We start from the raw sequence: 19,969 nt of genomic DNA, 5'->3' as shown, positions 1-19,969 counted from the left end.
GGGCGGACAGTCTCCATGCTGTAGGGGGTGGGACTAGAACTTCAGATGTTCATGTATAGAGCTAGTGATAGGACCAAGGTCAGAGATGGAGCTTTCAGACAGCGGGAAGTCCTTGGTGTCCAGCACTTGCTGGTCTGGTCTACAGAGGTGGCTGATACAGGGCTAGTGACAGTGCTGAGGTGGGTCTATCTAACAGCCCCCTCAAGAAGGATCCTAGGGCCAAGCATATCAAATTAAAATGGCTCAAGTTGAGTGAAAACATGATTTGGGCTTTCTCTGTCTGTTCTGTGTTTCAAAAACCAGGTGGCAAGAAGTAGCTTAAAAACTCAGAAATTTGTTTTAACTCGGCTAGGTGGAAGTGGTGAGGTGTTTGGGACTAGGTCAAGGCTCACCGGCCTGGCTCCTCCCTTACCCCCTGCTGTTCATCTTGGAGGGGAGGATAAGATGGAGCGGCCTACCCTCTGACTGAGTCAGAGCTCAGTGGAGAACCTGAAGCAGACAGAATCTGGAAGGTTCTGAGGCACAGGGGACCCACAGCGTCCTGTGCTTATCATTAGCCATTTGTCTTTGTCTTAGGGAGTCTGTTGGGTGCAGTCTAGTTGTGGAACGCCATGCCACAAATAGAACCCTATTTTCCCCCGTCAGGAGCTACAGCATAGGGCAGGGACAATAAGTGTCCGTCTCTGCTGTGGTTCCGGTGCTTGGGACAATGCCTGACACATAATGACCATTCTGTAAATGCGTAGCAGGAAGCCAGGCTTTGAGAACAGGCCTTGGGGTTGGGGGGTCCTTTAGCCATCATGAGTCCCTGAACGCAGTGCTCTAGCCTTCTGCTGTGAGACCTGAGTGACTTGAGGTAAAGATGGCTCAGAACGATGCCAGGCTAAAGTCACCATATAGAGATCCCTACTCTAGGGGAGGCTGGACCTGGTGGCACAGGACTGTAATCCCAGCTACTTGAGAGGCATAGGGAAGAACCACAAGTTCAAGACTAGCCTAAGCAACTTTGAGACCTTGCCTCAAAATGAGGGCTAGAGATGGCGCTTAGTGGTAGAGCGTTTGCCTAGCTCTCACAAGGCCCTGGGTTTGGTATTTAAAAAGAGAGGGAAGGAAAGTATTGCCAAAACCTTCCGACGCTTCCCAGATGCAGCCTGATGTACCTTCCTGTATTCCCACCCAAACATGCAAAGAGTTAACACATGCTAAGCAGCGGTTATAGTAGGGATGGAGCGTGGTTTGTGCCTGCCTTCCATATTCTGGGGTGCTAACACTCTGCCAAGAGAGCAGGCCCAAGCTGTCTACCCCTCACCCTTGGCCGCAGACAGCCTTGATTTTTCTAGTTTGGCCCCTGTGCTTCCTCCTCAGGGACAGCTGTCAGGTTCTGAATTGGCCAAGAGCCAGTGGCGAGGCACTGTGTTCTCTTCAGCATGCCCCTGCTTTAAACAGCAGCCCCTGGCCCCCTCACCTGTTCAGGGGATCTGCACAGCTGCTGGTGCCTCCTAGGAAAGCCGCTCTCACCCCTCAAACACTGCGTCTTAAGACAGGTTCCTGTTTTGAATGCCAGGAGCTCAAGGCTTAGGCTGTTCTTTTTGAAATGAATGCGCACCCGCTTCCGTCAAAGCGGACCCTTTCTGTTTGATCTTGGAAATGTGTCCTTTTGGTGATTAGTTTCGCCTCCTCTTTGGAGCCTCTATTCTGATGTGAACCCCTGGTTCCTCTAGCTCCTCCAATTATGGGCAGCCCAGATTTCTTCCAGCCTCAACCAGAAGTCAGAAAGCTGTGAATCTTTCTGTAAAACACTGAGCCTTGCTACCCCAAGCAGGCCTGAGCAGCCTGGGCCAGCCAGAGTGGCAGATGGCAATGTTTCCAAACTCATGTAGGCCATGTTTCCTACATTCTGGGTAACAGTTTCTTCTTTTGGGTGGCGTAGATTCCAGTATTTGGATTCAGGGAAGCAGCATTAGATTAGCCAAGACAGTTTGAACCAGCCATAGAAATTACTTGTAGGGAGAGGCTGGGTGTGCTGGGGAAGGAAGTGGAAGCTGTTCGTATGGGACTTGAAGAAAGATCCCCCCAGATCATATCTCCTGAAGCTATAAGGGGCTTCAGAATTCTCTTCATTCTTTTGGGGAGCTATGACACATCCCAGGTCACAGAAATAAGTAATTGACCCAGCGGGAACTCCAGCAGTGTACCGCCATTCCCGCAACGCAAGCCAACATCTCTGCCAAATGAATACAGGGGAAGGAGACAGAAAGACTGTTGATCTTCCAGCCAGTTAGACAGGAAGCAGACCTTTTCAGTGTTTTACACAAAGCAAAGGCCCCCACAGCTTCCTCTAGCTCATGACTTGTCTGTCTACATTGCATGTTAGAAGCTTCATTTGAGAAAGCTTGATTCTGTTGATGAGGGTGGGGCCCGGGCAATGTGTGTGTGTGTGTGTGTGTGTGTGTGTGTGTGTGTGTGTGTGTGTGTGTGTGTGTGTGTTTAAGCTCCTCCAGGCAAGATTGGAACCCACTGTTCTGAATGGGGTTGATCACAAGAATTTGATTTTCCCACCATATTCTCAGGAGGCCCCTCACTCCTGTGAGGTAGAAGAGGTAACCGAGTGTACTGTAGCTTGACATTTTTAAGAAGCGTATTATTGTTTTACTTGTTATTTGTAAATGTTTGCGCTCAGAGTAAGTCAGCGGACAACTTTCAGAGGTCAGTTCTCTGCTTCCACCTTGTTGAGGGGAGGTCTCTCCTGCTTTGGCCTACTGTGGACTTGCTGGCCAGTCTTCTTACATGAGATTGGAGGCACAGACTCAGGTTAATCTCGCTCAGCAAGGCTTTTAGATTTGAGCCATTCTGCCAGCTGGTGACCGCGCTTCATCCCCAAAGGGCTTCAACTTTGGCGCTATCCCTAGAAGCTTCTAAAGGCCTCCATCAGTGCCCGGCTGTACCAAAGACCGAGTCAGTCATTTCTCCAGGAACGTCAACATGTGTAGACACTGTAAACGACGTGGTGTTCAACCCAGGGTTGAAAAAAATCAATGTATGGGGCAGAGCTTGGCACCTCTGTGTACCATAGACTCCAGCCTTCGTTGCGTTTACCTTGCTTCTGGGAGTCCGTGAGTTTCTACTGGAGGATGGGGGTGCAGGCAGGGAGTCAGGCTGCTGGACTCATAGGTAATGCTGTCCTTGGCTACACTTGGCCCAGAGGAGCAACTCCCAGCCCTCACTCACACACTGTAGTAGCGCATTCTGGCCAGCGCTCACTCACACACAGTAGCAGTATGTCCTGGCTTGCGCTCACTCACTCTGTAGCAGTGTGTCCTGGCTTGCTCTCACTCACACTCTGTAGCAGTGTGTCCTGGCCAGCCCTCACTCACACACAGTAGCAGTGTGTCCTGGCCATCGGCAGCTAGAGTTTGGGAAGACTCTGCCCTGGAGGCTAAGTGGACCATGTGACTGAGTCCTGTCCTAGAAAAGATTGTCACCCAGCAAGAGAAATAAGATATGCATATAAAAATAGCTGTACTTAGGTAATACAGAAACCAGTAAGTGCCACAGAAGCACGAAAAAAATAGATGCAGTGTAATAATTTAAAACAACAACAAAAACTAAGCTTATTGGTGGTGGTGCACACCTTTATTTAATCCCAGCATTCTGGAGGCAGAGGCAGGTGGATCTCTGTGAGTTCAAGGCCACCCTGGTCTACAGAGCGTGTGCCGGAGCAACCAGGGCTCCACAGAGAAACCCAGTCTCAAAAAAAGAAAAAAAAAACCAAAATAAATAAATAAATAATAAACACTGTTGGCTTATAACTTGCGGTGAAGTGTCATGACTCCAGAAAGTTTATCACAGTGTGTCATTCACTGTCAGTGGTGCAGTGATGTCTTTCACTTAGACAAGCCACTAACCCCAAAGTTTTGTTGGCATCAACCCCAGAGGACTTGGGATTGTCATCCTCACAGATAGACAGGTTTGTGCAGAGCCTGCAGCTGAGGGACTATAAAGGTCATCCTGCCAGCCAGGCTGTCCTACAGCTGAGAAGAATAACACAACCTGCCCAAGTCACACAGCAAGCGAGGCAAGGGTCAGCCAGGGCTGGAGGCCACACGTGCCCAAGAAGGAGTCTCTGGCTCTGACCCCATCTGCCAAGAATGCTTCACAGTACAGTCTGGCTTTACCCAGAATCCCTCCATCAACCTGCTTCTAATGTCTCCAGGCGTCCTCTCTGTGACTGCAAGGTTCCCAGGCAGGAGGAACGTGGTCCATTCTTGTTTGCAGATAGCCAGCCTCTAGCTCCCAGCCTCTCTAGGATTCGATCAGCGAAGCATCCCTCTCCTTTCCGCTGGATTCATTACTAGCATATCACGTCCATGAGGGCAGTCATCATCATTAGCCTTAAGCAGAATACGTGCTGTTATTTTGTGGAAAGTTAGCTTTACAATGGCAGCAAGGAAGGAAAGACATGGTCAGGGGTTACAGATCACTCTGCTACCCATAAGGAACACAGCTAGGTTCCAATATCCTTGTGGCCATGCGGCCATGACTTCCACTGTGAGGAAAACAGAACAGGCTCTGTCTAGGGAGAGTCCTGTCTTGCACACCACGGGGCCAGTGGCTGGAGGTTTGACAATACTCTGATTATACAGGCTTACTCTCAGACATTGGCCTGAACACTTTGTATACATGGACCTTGCACCAGCATAGCCATCCCCTGTGCAGAGAGGGTTAAGCCGCTTCCCACAGTCACCGTTGGTGAATGGCTGGGCCAACTTGAACTCAGACAGCTGAGCCTCAGTTATTGTGGCCAGTATGATGATCCTTTGGTTTCTAGAACCCCTAACCCGCTCTACCACATACCCACCCCTACCACACATATACCCTATGGCAAACACTTCCCCCCACACAAACATATACACCCAATGCAAGCATAACACACACTCCCAGAAGTATACCCATGACACACACAGCACACCTTTGGTTACCCCTGAAGTTGGACAGGCTGACAGAGCAGGAGGGGCCTGGTGCAGGGCAGTAAACATGAGTCATGCTTGGTTCAGTGGGTGGTGGAGACGTGGCTCTGTCTAGTGTCTCAGAAGGAAGAACCGATGACAGCCTGAGGTGGTGATGCAGAGGCAGCAACCTGCACACGCAGAGTGGCTCCCTCTGTAGCAGCCTCTGGTAACCCCTGCCTCTTAGTTCACCTCAGTGGCTGAAGAGACTTCCATCTCCAGCAGAAACCTTTATCTGAGGTGAAGGCTAATGGAGGGGTTTTGTTTCTTTGTTTGTTTTTTGGACACTTTGGTTTTTGGGGTTTTGTCTTGTTTTTTAATTCTTCCTCTTTCTCTGAGACTTCTTACCCAAACTGCTTAACTCTAGAAAATAGATGTTTTATTTTTTAACAAATCTTACTGACCATACTCCCTTCCTCCAACCACCATCTCCTCATGCCTCCAAGGAACCCTCCCATATTATGTCTGGGGTAAGAAAGCACAAAAGAACTGCCTTCCTCCGGCCTGCTGCTTCCTCCGCCCTAGCACCCCTTGAGCCCTGCTCTGGGCCTGCAGCAGGAGGCTGGGTGGACAGAGGTTGGGACATGGAGAAATAACCTGATTTCTTCCTTATTTTCCTTCAGCGCTTTCCACCAGCACCATCTTCAGAAATCTAGAGCCTGCGTGGAAGAGCTGGGGAGAGGAGTAGGTGGGGAGCCCCACCCCGGGCTCCCTCTGGGAAGGGAGCAGCAAGGTCTTCATGGGCACTGGGAGACTCATTCCCAGCCTGGGAGAGCCATGTACAATTATTTCACCTGGATCTTTCTTTTTCCCCTTCAACAGCCCTATTACCATATTTAAATGCAAGTATGTCTCTTTTCGTTGGCATTTGAAGTAGCTTAGCCTGGCCTCTTTAGAGTAGCTCTTTTCCCTTTTGAACGTCTCGCCTCCGTAGAACCACGTAGCTCGGACCATAGTCTTATAGTTTTAGTGGGCTTCTAGTTCGCTCTGTGTGGAGGAAGCTCCTCCTTTGTTTGCTCCTCTGCTCCCTGCTCTTCCGGTGCATGTCTTGTCCCTTTGTCCTATACAAGTGCCTTATCAGACAGGCTCTGTGGCTCAAGTCAAGCAGCTCTTTTTTTTTGGGGGGGGGGGGTAGTTGTTTGTTGGGTTTGCAGGGGCTTCTGGTGCATCATTTAAAAAAAAAAAAGTAGTCCCTGGAAGTGTGTCTCGGGATCAGGCTGCACATGTCTCCCTGGTGGCAGAAGATGCTTGTTTTTATGTATGTGGAAGGATGTCTGTATATACTCCAGTGTGTGACTGTGTGTATGTCAGAAAAGCCCAGGAGAGAGGAAGGGCTCAGCCTACCTCTTCTTTCTTAAGGACATTTTTGCAGCCACGTACATGCTCAGCCTCAGCTTCATTCTTGCCTGGCCTAGCTTTGCTAGACAGTGCAAACCTTAACAACAACAACAAAAAAAAAAGGACCCCTGGAGGGCCCTCCAAGCCTCAGGCACTGGAGTCACATCTGAGTTCCCTGTCATTGCCATAGGGTGGGCTGGGATCCTTCACTTCCCTGACATATCAAAGCCCCGGATTCCATCCCTAGCACCATAGAGTAATATTGCCGTAACTCTGAGAAGAGCTGTATCGTGCAGAACCACAGGGCTCACCCCGGGAAGAATCCCAGAGCCCTCGGACACCTGGCTCCATGGCGATGCCCAGGCTCTTGACCCTCACTCAGGCAGGGGCCATGACACCGCTGACAGGAAGCTTTGACCAATCTAGAGCTCAGATGACCAGACCTTTGGAGAAGAACTTTCTGGAATGAAACCATCTCTAGGCCATGGCGCATCTTCTCTGAAGAAGCCAGACCCGAGTGCTTCCTGCTCCAGTTGATGCCACCACCAGGATCCCTGTAAAGAGTAGCAGGGCCAGGCCTGGGGCAGCTTCAAGAGTCAGTGCAGGGTCAACAGAGCCCACAACTAACTCAGTTCTCCAAAGAGAAAGGCCTTCCCCATATTTGAGTTTATTGCCGTGTACTTCCTAGGATGCACTTCTGGGGTGACCAGTGTGTGAGATTCAGACATCTAAAGATACTGTGCCAGAAGCCTGAGAGCCACTGATCTGTATCCCCAAAGTTATCTGGGAAGCCTTTCCCAGCTGTCTTTTGTATGAGCCGGGGGGGCCTCGATGGCTCCTTCTGATTCCAACCCCTCTCTCTCCAGGCTTCCCAGCAGCGGCTTATGGACCAGTGGCGGCGGCAGCAGTGGCAGCGGCTCGTGGATCAGGTAGGAAGGTGTGCGGGGCAGGCGTCTCCCAGGCATGCCTCATGTCCAGGGGAAGGTAAAAACAAAAACAAAAACAAAAAAACCAAAAAGAAACGAAACAGAACCCTGTTAGCCCGTGTGGCTGCATCTGTCCAGCACTCCCCCTCACCACAGCCCAGGGGAGGGGGCAGGGACAGGGAGGGACCACCAAGGCCCAGCCACCTAGGGCAGTTCTTGCAGGAGTCTGTCACAGATAGGACACTGGGACAGCAAACCGCAGGCAGAATTGTGCTCCCATTACCGAACGAAAACTATCTTTCCCTTTGGCTTTGGGCCGCCCCATCTCCAAGCTCAGCTTCTGGGAATTCTGGTCACTACTGTGCTTGGCGTTGGTGGATTCAGAAGGTCCCCTTCCCTGGGTCTCTGACCTGGCCAAAGGGGTAGAAAATAGGCTGTCTCTCCTGCCGGGCATGGCAGGTGCACTTTTTACTCCAGATCCACTCCCAGGGCCCTCGAGGCCAGATATGGACCAATCCATGAGGTCTGAAAAGGAAGGAAGGTGTGGCCTGATTTTCTGTTGCCCCAGACTCTGTTCTGAGTCAGGCAGCAACCTAAGAAATTGGAACTTTCTCTCCCATGACCTCAGCCTTTTCAAAGATCTGGAGCCCTCCAGTGGCCAGGGAACACCTTTCCAGCAATACTCTAAGGTCCACCCAGAACTGGGGCATGTCACCCCACCATGAATGCCAAGGGCTTCCTGCTGTGCACTGGGCACCCCTGCTAAGAGCTGTGCCACCCACTGCTGAGCAGCCTGGTTCCCAGTTCTTTTACCCCTGCCCTGCCACCCCACCCCCTCGGGCAGGGTGCTGGAGCACTAATTTAACATAACTGGGCTCTGAAGAGAGTGGGACAGGGTAGGATGCTGGTGAAGGTACCAGGAAATGGAGCATTAAAAGCCCAGAGGGCAAATGCCAAAAACCCAAACTGGCACAGTGAGGCTCATTGGAAAAATATCAGAGAAAATCCGTTCCATGCAAACTGGCACTGCCTCTGAGCTACAAAGGAAGATTCCCACTGGAGCTTTTTTGGGGGGGTGGATAGGGAAATTGAGGGTGGGGGCTACTGAGGGGCAGTTTGCCAGAGAGCTGGTGATTGGCAGGCAGGCTGGGAAGTCCAGATAGCTGGGCACTCTCGACTTCCATCCACTCTAGTCTGTAAAGGCTCTACCTCGCCCTCTGGCCAGTGCCCCTTGGTATCCTCCACTCCCAGGCTCTAGGATGGGGGTGCACAGTTGCATTGTGTCTTCCTATTTCTGCTTTTGGGGTTTTTAATTTGGAACACTTTGGGGGGAATCGAAAAACAAAAGAAAAAGAAAGAAAGAAAAGCCTCATTCCTGTGCCTGGGAGGGAAGAATGGTCCAAAGAACAAGTCTTGGAATTTCTGAGTGTTGTTGTTTGTTTTCTCCGTTCAGTTTCTTTCTTTTGATAACTTGGATTATGAAACTAAACTTTAACCCGAAATTAACCCTGCCTCTCTCCCCACCCCCACCCCGTCCCCCCTTGACTTCATGGCAAGTTTAAAGGGCAGTATGGGATTCTTTGCGAGTCTGAGAGCCATCTCCCTGGTCTGTGTCCCGTTCTGCCACCCTGCCGATGCACAGACAACCCGCCCCCCTCTAACCCCCCCACCCCCCTACCCCCAGCCAGGAGGGAGCCCCACTCACCCATCCTTCTAACTCCTAACCCTCAAGGTCATCTCCAACCACACATTTGTTTCCAGGATCAGTGGTGTTTTATTTGTAGCCATTTCCATTGGGAGCCAACTCTCCCACAGGCCATCAAGGTCCGCCATGCTCATCGCTGCACTGTTAGTGAATCGTATTCAGGAGTACGCTCCTCCAACCCCTGCCCACCCCAGCCTGGGTTAGTACAAGGAGCAAATCCTCAGCTTGAGGTACCCACCCAAGGGGAAACCCCCAGCACTGCTGGACCCACTATAGAGAGAACATGGCCTGCTCTGCTTAGAGAGCCCTGCCCGGAGCCCCATCTTTGGACCTGGACCAAAGCTGAAGAGTTGGAGAGGGAAAGTCTGCCTTTTTCTTTTAACGTGGTGTGGCCAGTAGGGGGATTTGTCATCTTCTTTTCCTCTAGAAGATGGCCCAGACTCTGAGCCTGGATGCTTGGCCAGTTAATTTTTTTTTTCCCCTTGAGTGGCCCTTCATTGGCAAAACACTCTACTGTGGATTGTGAAAGGTCATATACATCAATGTACACATTACACCCAGTCCCCAGGGGGGTTCCCAGGCACCTCATGATCCAAATTTCCCTGCAGCAGCTCCTGAAACCTTGCCTCACCCCACCCCCAGGTCTTCCCCAAAAGCTAAGGATGCTCCCCCACAGCCTCCTGAGCAACTATCGTGCACCAAGGGTTCTTACAAACTTGTTAGAATCCATTGATTGCCTGCCTGGAGGCTGGTACCCTGTGCCACACCTGACGAGTGACTACAGACTTTAGGAAATGTGTCTCTGCTTCCAGGGACTCCTGGTCTTGGTTAGGGATATTAGATAGCTGTCTTACTGGAAGGCAAATTTTTTTTGTTGTTGTTGTCATTATTTTTATCTAGCCCAATTGTTTTAGTTCTCAACCCAACTCCACCCCAACCCGTTTATTTTGACTTCTCCTCCCATGTTGGGAAACACCTGCTGAGGGGCCATGGGGAGGGGCGGGGGAGGCAGCTTGGATCTTTCTCAGGGTGGCAACTTGTATGTGTCAGGGCTGTGGTGTTGAGGCAGTCAAGGGGGAGGCCTCGAGTTTCTGCCTCAGCCTGCTCCTCCGGGCTAGCCTGCTCCTCCTCAGCCTGCTCCTCCGGGCTAGCCTGCCTCCCTTTTCTCACTCCCCCCCCACCCCAGAACCTGAGGTGAGCAGGGCACACGTACCCCAGCAGGGAAATCTCCCTGCCGACTCCTAGAAAACTTCACTATCAGTGGTCACTTTTCTTTCACCTTCACCTGGTAGTCTGAAACATCATCTTTTCTTGTGCTCAGTCAAGAGTTTGGTTTTTTGTTTTGTTTTGGTTTGTTTTGGTTTGGTTTGGTTGTTTTGTTTTGTTTTTTGATCGTGCTCATTTAGTCCCAGCGGCACCCCTCCCCCCACCCCTCCCCCATCACGTCCCATCCAAACACAAATCCGGGTTTGACAATTGACACCTCCCCGTCCCCTCCAACCTGAGGAAAACGGTACCAATTTTCAGGGTACTTTTATTTTGGGGTGACCTCACTGGTGGGTCCGTGTATCACTCACAGAGCTTGGAGAGCACCCCCCCACCCCCCTGGTACCACCCACCCCGCCCAGCCTCCGGCCCCAGCCAGGACCCTTCTACTGTGCTTTACACTTGCCAGCTTTACTCCAGTCTAGTGCCGTGAGCTCCTGATGGTGGTGGTGAGTGTGAGCAGTCACGTTTCTGTTGTCTTTTCTCTTGCTTGGTTGGGGCTGCGGTGAGAGAGTGTCTCTGAGGCATACTTTCCCGCCTCTCTTACACTAGGACCTGCACACCTCCTCTCAGACACTCTTCTGAGCACGCTCAGCAGGAAGGTTTGTCCACACCTGTTAACCCTCTCTCAGTGTCCAGCTTCCTGTTAGTATCAGCTGGTTTGCATGTTTTGCTTGTTCAGATGAAACAGTTCGAGAAACAAACTCATATCCAACTCTCGAGAAATGTCTTTTTTTTTTCTGTACACTTTCCGTTTTCTTTTTCTTTCTTTCTTTCTTTCTTTTTTTTTTTTAATCAGTTACAACTCCAAAACACCTGTTGTCTAGTAAAACATTTCACACCTCCCTTGCCTGTTCTTAGATTGTATGTATCTGTGGGACTGAACTAAATGCATGCACTGTAGTAGAATGTCCTGGTAGCTGTAGCCGTAGTTGTAGAACATGCATTGTTGAGTTGATATCACAGGGCCTCCGAAGGCGCGGCCCAACACCACTGTCTGAAGGATAGCATGGGGGGGCCAGGAAGAGAAGGGGTTCCATGCTTTCAAAGTAGCCAAGGGGCTTGGATCCATGTTCTCGCCATCAGCCACCACCACCTCTCCTCACGCTCCCCACTCCCCAAGTCTAGAACTGGGTCACCACCCTCAGCTCTAGCCTGTCCAACTGAGGTCGTGTTCACCAAAGCGAAAGCGGGTAGAGCCAGAGTCATCCTGTTCTTCCAAGTTCTTGTCTTCCCCACACGGTTCTTGACCAAAGCAACAGATCTGTCCTTGTTTTTAAGGCCGTCGGCCAGGCTCCTCTAAGCCCGGCTTCTTCCCCTTGAGCCCTTGTGAGACACAGCCTGTGTCATCTGCTCCTGTGGCTGAAGGGAGGGAAGATGCAGTGGGGAGGAAGAAACTGGGGGCTTCAGCCTCTGTGGGCAGCAAGGTACACTTGACCCTGGTAGATGTTGACAGTGTCTCTTATGAGTGGTGAAGATGAAAGGGGCCAATGGTGTGAGTGACGGCCCTGCATCTCTACTGACACAGCTTCCCCGGGGAGAAAGAAGCAGGATGGACCTGGGACAGAAAAAAAAAAGCCATCCAGTTTCCTCCTAAGTCCCTCTAGATGGGCTTTCTGGAGGGAACCTTTGTCTTCCACTTGGGGCATGTGTGGCCAACCATCTTTGCATATTCTATCTTCTCCGCATGTGTAACAAGCCGTAAGGGAGTACCAGAGACCTCAGAGCTTTTGTCCCCAACCTTCTGAGACCGTATGAAGTGAGGATAGGTACTTACGACCCAGAACCTGCCTGTCAAGTCAAGGCTCTGACCAAACCGTAGAGTTAGACAGAGCATAGGGCAGAGCCTGTAGGATACGGGTTCTCCATCATGGGACACAGAATTCAGGAGAAAGTCGCAGGGTCTGTAACATCTTCAAAAAGTTATGTCATGGTAAAACCAAGTAGAAGCCTCATTTGGGCATGGGGGTGGGGAGCTGTGATGTTCTAGCAGAGTTAGAACCGATAGGAACTGAGCATGCGCCAGGCCAGACAGAATGAGGACACGAAGGCTCCAGGTGGAAAAATTCAGGAGCAGCCATCCTTCCTTCCGGCATGGTCTCCCCTGGGGACAGGGGAAGCGGGCAACAGAAAATGGCTGGGACCAGGCATCAGTACTGCTGCAGATGACCTAGGACTAAGGAGTACAGGCAGCAAATGAGAACAGAAACCAGAGAGCAGAACCCCAGGCTGCCGCCAGCCTGAATCCTACATCCTGGAACAGCTGTGGTGCCTGGAGCCTGGACCCCTCAGAGCTGCATGTATCTGTGACCTAGGAGGCAAGTGGGCAGACTAGCATGCCTACCGCAGGACTATCCGGCCTCTCTTGAATCAGCTGAGGAGGTTAGGACCCAAGATTCTGGCACGGGCATCCCAGTGCTTCTGAGATGGCTCTGGGTCTCTGCTGCCACCTTTGTGAAAATGTCTCAAGGCCATCCGTGCCCCCCTCCCCTCCCATTTCCTAGCTGGAGGAATCCCGCAGCCTTCATCTAAAGGACATAGGCAGAAATCTCATGGCTTTCAGGACAGTCCCTGTTTTTCATTCTATAGTCTTTGGTCTGATAGTGACTACTTCCAACTTCATTTTAAAATGGGAGAGTGAGCCAGGGAGATGGGTTAGTGGGTAAAGTACTTGCCACACAAACACGATGATCTGACTTCAGAACCCTAGAATTCAGGAAAGCCAAGTAGAGCAGAATGTGACGGCGCATAGCTGGGACCCCCAGCATTAGGTGGACAGGCAGGCGGACGGCAGACAGGCGGACCCTGGAGGCCCATGGGACAGCCAGTCTAGCTAAAGTGGCAAGCTCCAGGTTCAGTGAGAGATCCTATCTCAAGAACTAAGGTGAAAAGCAATAAAGGAAAATACCTGCCATCAACCTCTGGCACTCTGCACGAGTGCACACACAAGATGAGTCCACCTGCATATATGCACACACACATGGGGTGGGGGTAGGGAACGGATCCAGGTGTGCCTTTATCTCTGGAAGTAGCTTTTCTGCTCTTCCTTAAGCAAGATCTGATAGGGAATGCGAGGCACACAGGCCAGCTCTTTTCTTTCCTACCAAGTTCCCTGTTTAGCAAAAATACATCCTTTTGGAGGGTGTGGCCTATGTGTGGGGAAAGTCATGGAAAGAGCCTCCCATTAAGATATTGTCAGCCAGGTGTGGTGGCATATGCCTTTAATCCCGGCACTTGGGAGGCAGAGGCAGGAGGATCGCTGTGAGTTCGAAGCCAGCCTGGTCTACAAAGTGAGTCCAAGACAGCCAAGGCTACACAGAGAAACCCTGCCTCGAAGAAAAAAACAAAAACAAAAAAAGATATTATCACATCTGTTGCCATAAATAGAATATCAGTGCAGTGGCCAGAGGGAAGGAAAGCTTTGGACCTATCAGGACGAGGTACCACAACTAGCCAGACTTAGCTCACTCACGCGGTGTTACTTCAGCATTCATCTCTCAGGCTCTGGCCTGCGTTCTAGAGAACATCTCCCCCCCACCCCCACCCCCAGGTAGTCTTTAAAATGTTCGTTTCTAAGAGTGCCAGGGCTTTAGCCATAAAGACTGGCCGTGGGTTTTAAGCAACTTGACTGAATCCATAATAACGTGCACAGGCTCCCGCCGCTGACCTCAGCTTCATTCATTTTCCAGGGGCTTTCGGACCAGCCCAGTTGAGGATACAATATATCAGCGCCAATCAATAATTTTGTAATAGAAATACTATGCACTTGATAAATCAACTCTCGAGCAATTAGTGGCTTGCCTTAAAGTCCAGACCAAAGGATAAGTTAATCCTGAAGCAAATGGAGTGAGGGAATGTTAATGGTCTTTAAATCAGCAGGATGGTTTTCAGCAGGTGACATGTTCCTGCCTGTCCCTTGAGTGGGTTGGCCGTTGCTTGAGTGTTGGCTAGAAAGCCCAGACCCAGCTGTCTGGAGGAGTAGTGAGAAATGTAGTGGTTCTCTTGGGCACTCCACAAGTGGTGAGAGTGCATGAGACAGAGGCCTAGAGACCCACTGTGAGGGGTGTGAGGGCCGTGCAGGGTGGTCACTGCGTTTGTGAGGCCGGTCTCATTTGGCTCAGGCTGGCTTGGTATCTGTTCCGTAGCTGAGGCTGGACCGCTGGACTTCTCCCACCTCTAACTGCTGAGGCTGAGGGTGTGTGCCGTTCTTCTGGGTTTGTCCCATGCTGGGGCTCAAACCCAGGACTTCGTGCATGGTAAGCTAAGCACACTATCAGCAGAGCTATGTCTCCAGCTCTAGATAGGATAGCGTGACACCCAAGACAGCTGCAGCCTTTATGAGGAGAAGCAGCTCACGTAAAGAGGGCTCTAAAGTTAGGAGGCCAGCAATAGAGCTGCAGAGAAAGCCACACGTGGAACCTGTGCCTCTGCGGAGCTTGTAGGGTCTCAGCCCATAAATCCTCTATAAACCACAGTGGGGAAAGTGCTCACTGCACATGCGCATGCATGAGGCCCTTAGTTTGGGTCCCCAGTGCATACATAAAAAAATGCCAGGTGTGAACAATGGAGAGGTAGGGCAGGAAGGTGCCAGGGCCTCACCCGCCAGCCGGGCTAGCCTTAGCTGAAGACCCTGTCTCAAAAGAAAAAAAAACAATGCTGAGGCGCAGTGGAAAACACTGACATGACATCAATGTCTGGCCTTCACAGATACATACACCACTGTGCACACACCCACAAGCACAAATAAATAAAATATACCTTTGGCTGTCCTGGAACTCTATGTAGACCAGGCTGGCCTCGAACTCAAAGGGATCCACCTGCCTCTCCCTCCCAAGTGCTGAGATTAAAGGGATGCGCCACCACGCCTGGACATATTCTTCAAATATATTTTGTGTGTATCTCAGGGTTGACATCAGCCTTTCTGTACAAGACAGACAGATCATAAGGCTGGCAGGAGACAAAGTAAGCCGAGTCTGCATTCCTAGATAGTATAGATGTGTAATTGCTGTGCATAGAAATAAGGGCATAGAAAATAAAGGGGCCCTTTGTTTCTGGATGCTTATGAATATTAATAACAAAGGCTCCCTTTTCCATATTGGGATATAGTAGGGCAAAGGACAAGAAAGAGTACTTTTGGGCAGCTGTGACTGGCTGTTGGGATAGGTCTGTCAGACAGTAAGAGAGCTGCAGTGAAATCCACTCTGGCATGGAATAGGAAGGCTCTTGCCAACATCTCAAAATATACACCTGCTGGTAAGTTTCCTTAAAGAAGGGCATCTCGTTAACAGGAGAATTTGACAAACTACTATTTACTAGTACAATAACAACAAATCACCAGTAGTTACTCAGCTTATGTGAGTGAGCCACGCCCACATGCTGTACCCTCCCTTCCCCACTTAATTCTGAAGTCATAAACGGGTGTCATCGGTCCCCTTCCTATTTTAAAGATTACAAACTGTGACTCAGGGGAGATAGTAGCTTATCTAAGGTGGCAGTGACAGGATTTGAGCCTGTCCCGTCAGCCTGTGCTCTCAGCCACTATCAGCACAGGCTGCGTTGTACCAGCCTAGCAACGGCTGAGCGAAGACTGCAACTTTTAAACACTCAACAGAAAGGTGCAGCTGTTCCCACTCAATTCTTCCTATCCTTAGGGGGAGGCGATAACCCAAAAATCATTTACAAGTGGTCTCGGGAGGCATGCTATGTATTTTTTTGCACCTGCTTCTGCGGTTACAGACTCAATGGCATGGTTCTGCCTGGCTATTCTCTTGCTGGTATTTTGATTTGGTCCCTGCGCCCGTTCAGACCAATGTCACACAAAGGAGACCCAGAAGAGGTCTAGTCCAACAAGGGGGAGCCAGGCTGCAGGGAATTATTTGAAGGGAGCTTTAGTTAAAATACAGAGATGATGGAGCAAGGGAGGGAATCTCTGGGTAGACAGACTTCTGTGCAGGGGGGGGTCGGCATCCCCTTCTTTGCCTTACACAAACTGCATCTGGACCGTGGTTGGGAAACACCGCCCTAGTGCAAGGAGGTCACTGGCTGCCCAGTTGCTGGGGCTTTGCTTTGGGCCAATGGTGGGGAAAGGGGAGTGGCCACAGACACAGCCGGCTCTTTGCCCAATCTTCTTGCAGGAAGGCTTGGGCACCAGGTACCATAGCAACTGCAAACAGGGGCTCATTTGTTTTGTAGATGAGTAATTACTACACAATTAAAGAAGGCTAAAAATAAATGGGCCCTTTGTTCCTGGCTACTTATTAATATTAATAAAGTGGTCTGTCCAGGTTCATGGCAAACAGCGAATGCAAGCCTGGGTGCCTGTGGTAAAGACTGATGTGTAAGGAGAGCCAGCCAGCCCGGCTTCTCAGCCAGCTCCCCTCTCTTTCTGACTACGTTTTGGAGAGGGTGGCCTTTCCTGGCCTTAGAGAGTTCAGCCTTACAGATACATGCAGCACCGAGAGTGCCCTGGAAGTCTGAAAGTCAGTCAGTCACAAATCTGACGCCCTTCCCCCACCAGAGAACAGACCAGAAGCACAGCAGCCACCACATGACATGGAAGACACTCCTTGTTTCATTATGCTGTCTTTGACCTCACATTTTCTTTTCATTCCAGCATGACAGCCTTTAAACCTACTACTGAAGTAGCCCCAGAGACTTCACGGTCTCTTCTGCCAGCCTCTCTTCCTGTTTGTCTGTTGCGAAGAGTAAACTGGTTAATGACACGCTAGGGGTCACGCTGAGCTCATCACCTCCGTTCCGTAGGTCTTGACCTTCAAAGTTCAAATAGCTAAAAGGAAGCTGAAGCCACCAAGAGGTGCACCCACCTCCTGGGGGGTGGGGAGAAGCCTTGTGAGTGAGCAGCAGCACAGCAGCTAAGCCCACAGGAGGGAGGGGCGGGGCGTGGTTCCTGGCACTCATCCACCTCTACTGAATGAGGATTTCAGACTTACAGGCCCCAGTAGGTCACATCAGCCCTGCAGCTACGGCCAGAGCTTCTGATCCTTTGTCCTAGGAGGCATACGCAGTGAAAATGACAGTGGCATAAGAATAGCGTGCCCAGAAAGCCAGGAACATCCCAGCGATAGGAAATTCGGTGGGGATATGGGGTGTGCACTTGAGTGCCATTGAGTGTTGCACGCATGGAGGTGTGGTAGGCCTTGTGTTTACAGTTAGACTCACATTTCTATGTATCAGAGTTCCAGCCGTAAGTGTGCTTGGTGGGACCTTTTAGGGGTCTGTAGTTCTGTCTCAGTTGATGGTATTAGCCATTTAATAGCAGAAGACCCGGGGCTAGGGGAGATAGCTCAGTTGGTAAAATGCAAGCAAGTGGACCTGAGTTCTGATGCCCAGAGCTGACATAAAAGCCAGGCACAGCTGCATCTGTATTCTCAGTACTTGGGAGGTGGAGACAGGTGGACTGGAAATAGGAGCTGATTGGTCAGCCTGCTCAGCCAACTCGAAGAGCTCCAAGTTCATGGAGAGACCCTGCCTCAACTAAGGCGGAGAGCAATAGGGGAAGACACATGACACTAGGCGCCACATGCACACACACCCACACAGACACAAACATACACGACACAGAGGAGCAAGTCAGCCTTAAGGTGTGGTGTACCTATGCTGCACGCTAGAAGCACCCGCCTCGTTTCAGATGTGTAAACTATAAAGCCTCAAGTCCTGGTTGTTGTCTAAGTTCATACCATCCCTGACCAACATCCTCCAAAAGGAAGCAAGAGAGGTCACCAGCCTAGGTTTAGAGTCCCTGTGGGCTCAGGGCTCTTCTATCTACCAGGACCAATAAGACCACCATCAAGGAAGTCCTTAAGAGGTCCTGGTCTCTATGGTGTCACTCTCTCACCTCCCTTGAGGCCAGGCTGTGATGAGGAGCAGACAGTTTAGAGCGACCATAAACAGGAAAGCACTCATACTCCTAGACTGGCTGACAAATGGGCGCCTCTTGCTAAGGTCGGAGTTTGTTTGTTATTAAAGACCTAATTAGGAACATGAGAGGGAGCTGACCGGCTCCGAGCTTGGCTAATTAGTGACATGTTACGCGCCCGCTTTGAACTTCAAGGACACAGAGCTCTTAGCGCTTACATCACAAATGGATTAAACTCCTGTGCCGTTACAATCATTAAAGACGGACCACTCAAGTGGAAAGCCTCTGTACAGGTCCTCAAGGGACTATGCCCTGGGTACCCTCCTCGCCCACCACCCACACCCAGCTGCTGGGCTCCCTGGCGCTAAGATGCTGTTGAATATGATTGGGCTGTAAAGGATGGTCACCCATAAGGTGTCCCAGCTCCCCACAGGGTCCAGTGGAGTGAGATGAACTTTGAAGGCTCTTAGTTCTCTGGGGACCCCACTGTGTCCAGGCACTTGAGAGTCTCAGTAAGGGCTGGGTCAGTGCCTCCTCTTCCACTTACTGACTCCCAATACTGACTGCATTTCTGGGTTGTTGTTTTTTTTTTTTTTTCTGCAAGGCCCTATGTTTTACGACACAGTGGAAGCCGCCCCAGTCGTCAGCAGAGCTAAGTGTCCTACGTCTTTATAGGCACCACCCAACGTCGGAGCTTCCTCCTGGATAGTAAGAGAGATATCTGCAGCACCAAACTGTGATTCAAAGAGGGACCCCTGAGCCGTGTCTTGACCGAAATCACATGGACTTTAAGTTAGAACTGGATTCAGTCCTAAGACCCTGGGTTTGCTCATCTATTGCACAGGGTGATGAAGCCCATCTTAAAAGCTGTCTAGTCAGTGGTCTTCCCAGCCTGGCACCCTCTTACCTCATTAACCCTCACCTATCTGGGTCCAGCAATGTGCAGAATAGTACATCTCCAGGGCTGAAGAAAGAGATGGTTCAGAGGTTAAGAGCACTGGCTGCTCTTCCCAAGGTCCTGAGTTCAATTTCCGGCAACCACATGGTGGCTCACAACCATCTATACTGAGATCTGGTGCCCTCTTCTGGCATGCAGGTGTACATGCAGGCAAAACACTGTATACATAATGAATAAATAAATCTTTAAAAAAAAAAAAAAAGGACATCTCCTGCCCTTCCATTCCTAACAGGGCCGTGCTGACCACCGATATCTTATGTAGCTTCTCACTTTTGCTGGAATACAGTGCCAGGCCATCTTCTAAGTCTATAGTCCTGGCCTTGGGCTTCATAGTAAAGCAGCATGTGTGTTGTACAGAAAAATACACACCGGTCATATAAGAAGTAACGTATAAGACTCAAAGGATCTGTGCCTGGGACAGGGAGGGATGGGACCTTCAGGGTGAGCGTGGAGTAACATAGCAACAAGTAAGGGTGACTGGAGACACCTGGGGGAACCACGCTGGTGTCGTCCTTGGTAAGTTAGGTAGGTGATGTACCCCAAGGACAGGGGGCTCTCAGATCAAAACAAGCCAAAGGGGGTCTCTCAACATCAAACTCATAGAGAGGAGGGAGCTGCTTCCAGGCTTTGGGTCCCTATTTAATTGTGGTCTCAGACCCTAGAGGGCTAGATCAGATATTGGGAGGCCGATGCAACATTTCCTGGGTGCTATGGCTACAAGTGGGTTCCCCTTGTCTGCTGCTCCTTTCAAATTGTAGCCAGGGTTAGATAGCATAGAAATACCTGGACTTCCACGTCTTTTCCTAGACCTACAGTAAAGCTACTGTGAGTCACATCACTTCCCTACTCCCAGGGATTAATTCCCCTCTTTGGGTCAGCCCTTCCTGACCACAG

The 19,969-nt window shown here is 50.6% G+C and overlaps 1 protein-coding gene across 10 annotated transcripts in view; it reads left to right on the top strand.

The window, feature by feature from the left end:
• MSI2 (musashi RNA binding protein 2) overlaps positions 1–19,969 on the top strand; it is a 361,149-nt gene that overhangs the window by 329,741 nt on the left and 11,439 nt on the right. For 5 of the 10 annotated variants that reach the window (XM_084749550.1, XM_084749552.1, XM_084749548.1 and 2 more), the window contains 2 exons: positions 5,829–5,852; positions 7,211–7,273. In XM_084749550.1, coding sequence (XP_084605676.1) covers positions 5,829–5,852; positions 7,211–7,273 — 87 coding nt within the window. The remainder of the gene's footprint in view (positions 1–5,828; positions 5,853–7,210; positions 7,274–19,969) is intronic. The other 5 variants (XM_084749553.1, XM_084749551.1, XM_084749549.1 and 2 more) reach the window with 1 other exon arrangement.

Source organism: Acomys minous (genome assembly GCF_964271855.1).
Source record: "Acomys minous genome assembly, chromosome: 12".
NCBI lineage: Eukaryota > Metazoa > Chordata > Mammalia > Rodentia > Muridae > Acomys > Acomys minous.
Note: the sequence above shows the minus strand (reverse complement) of the source record. Positions and strands in the feature narration are given on the sequence as shown.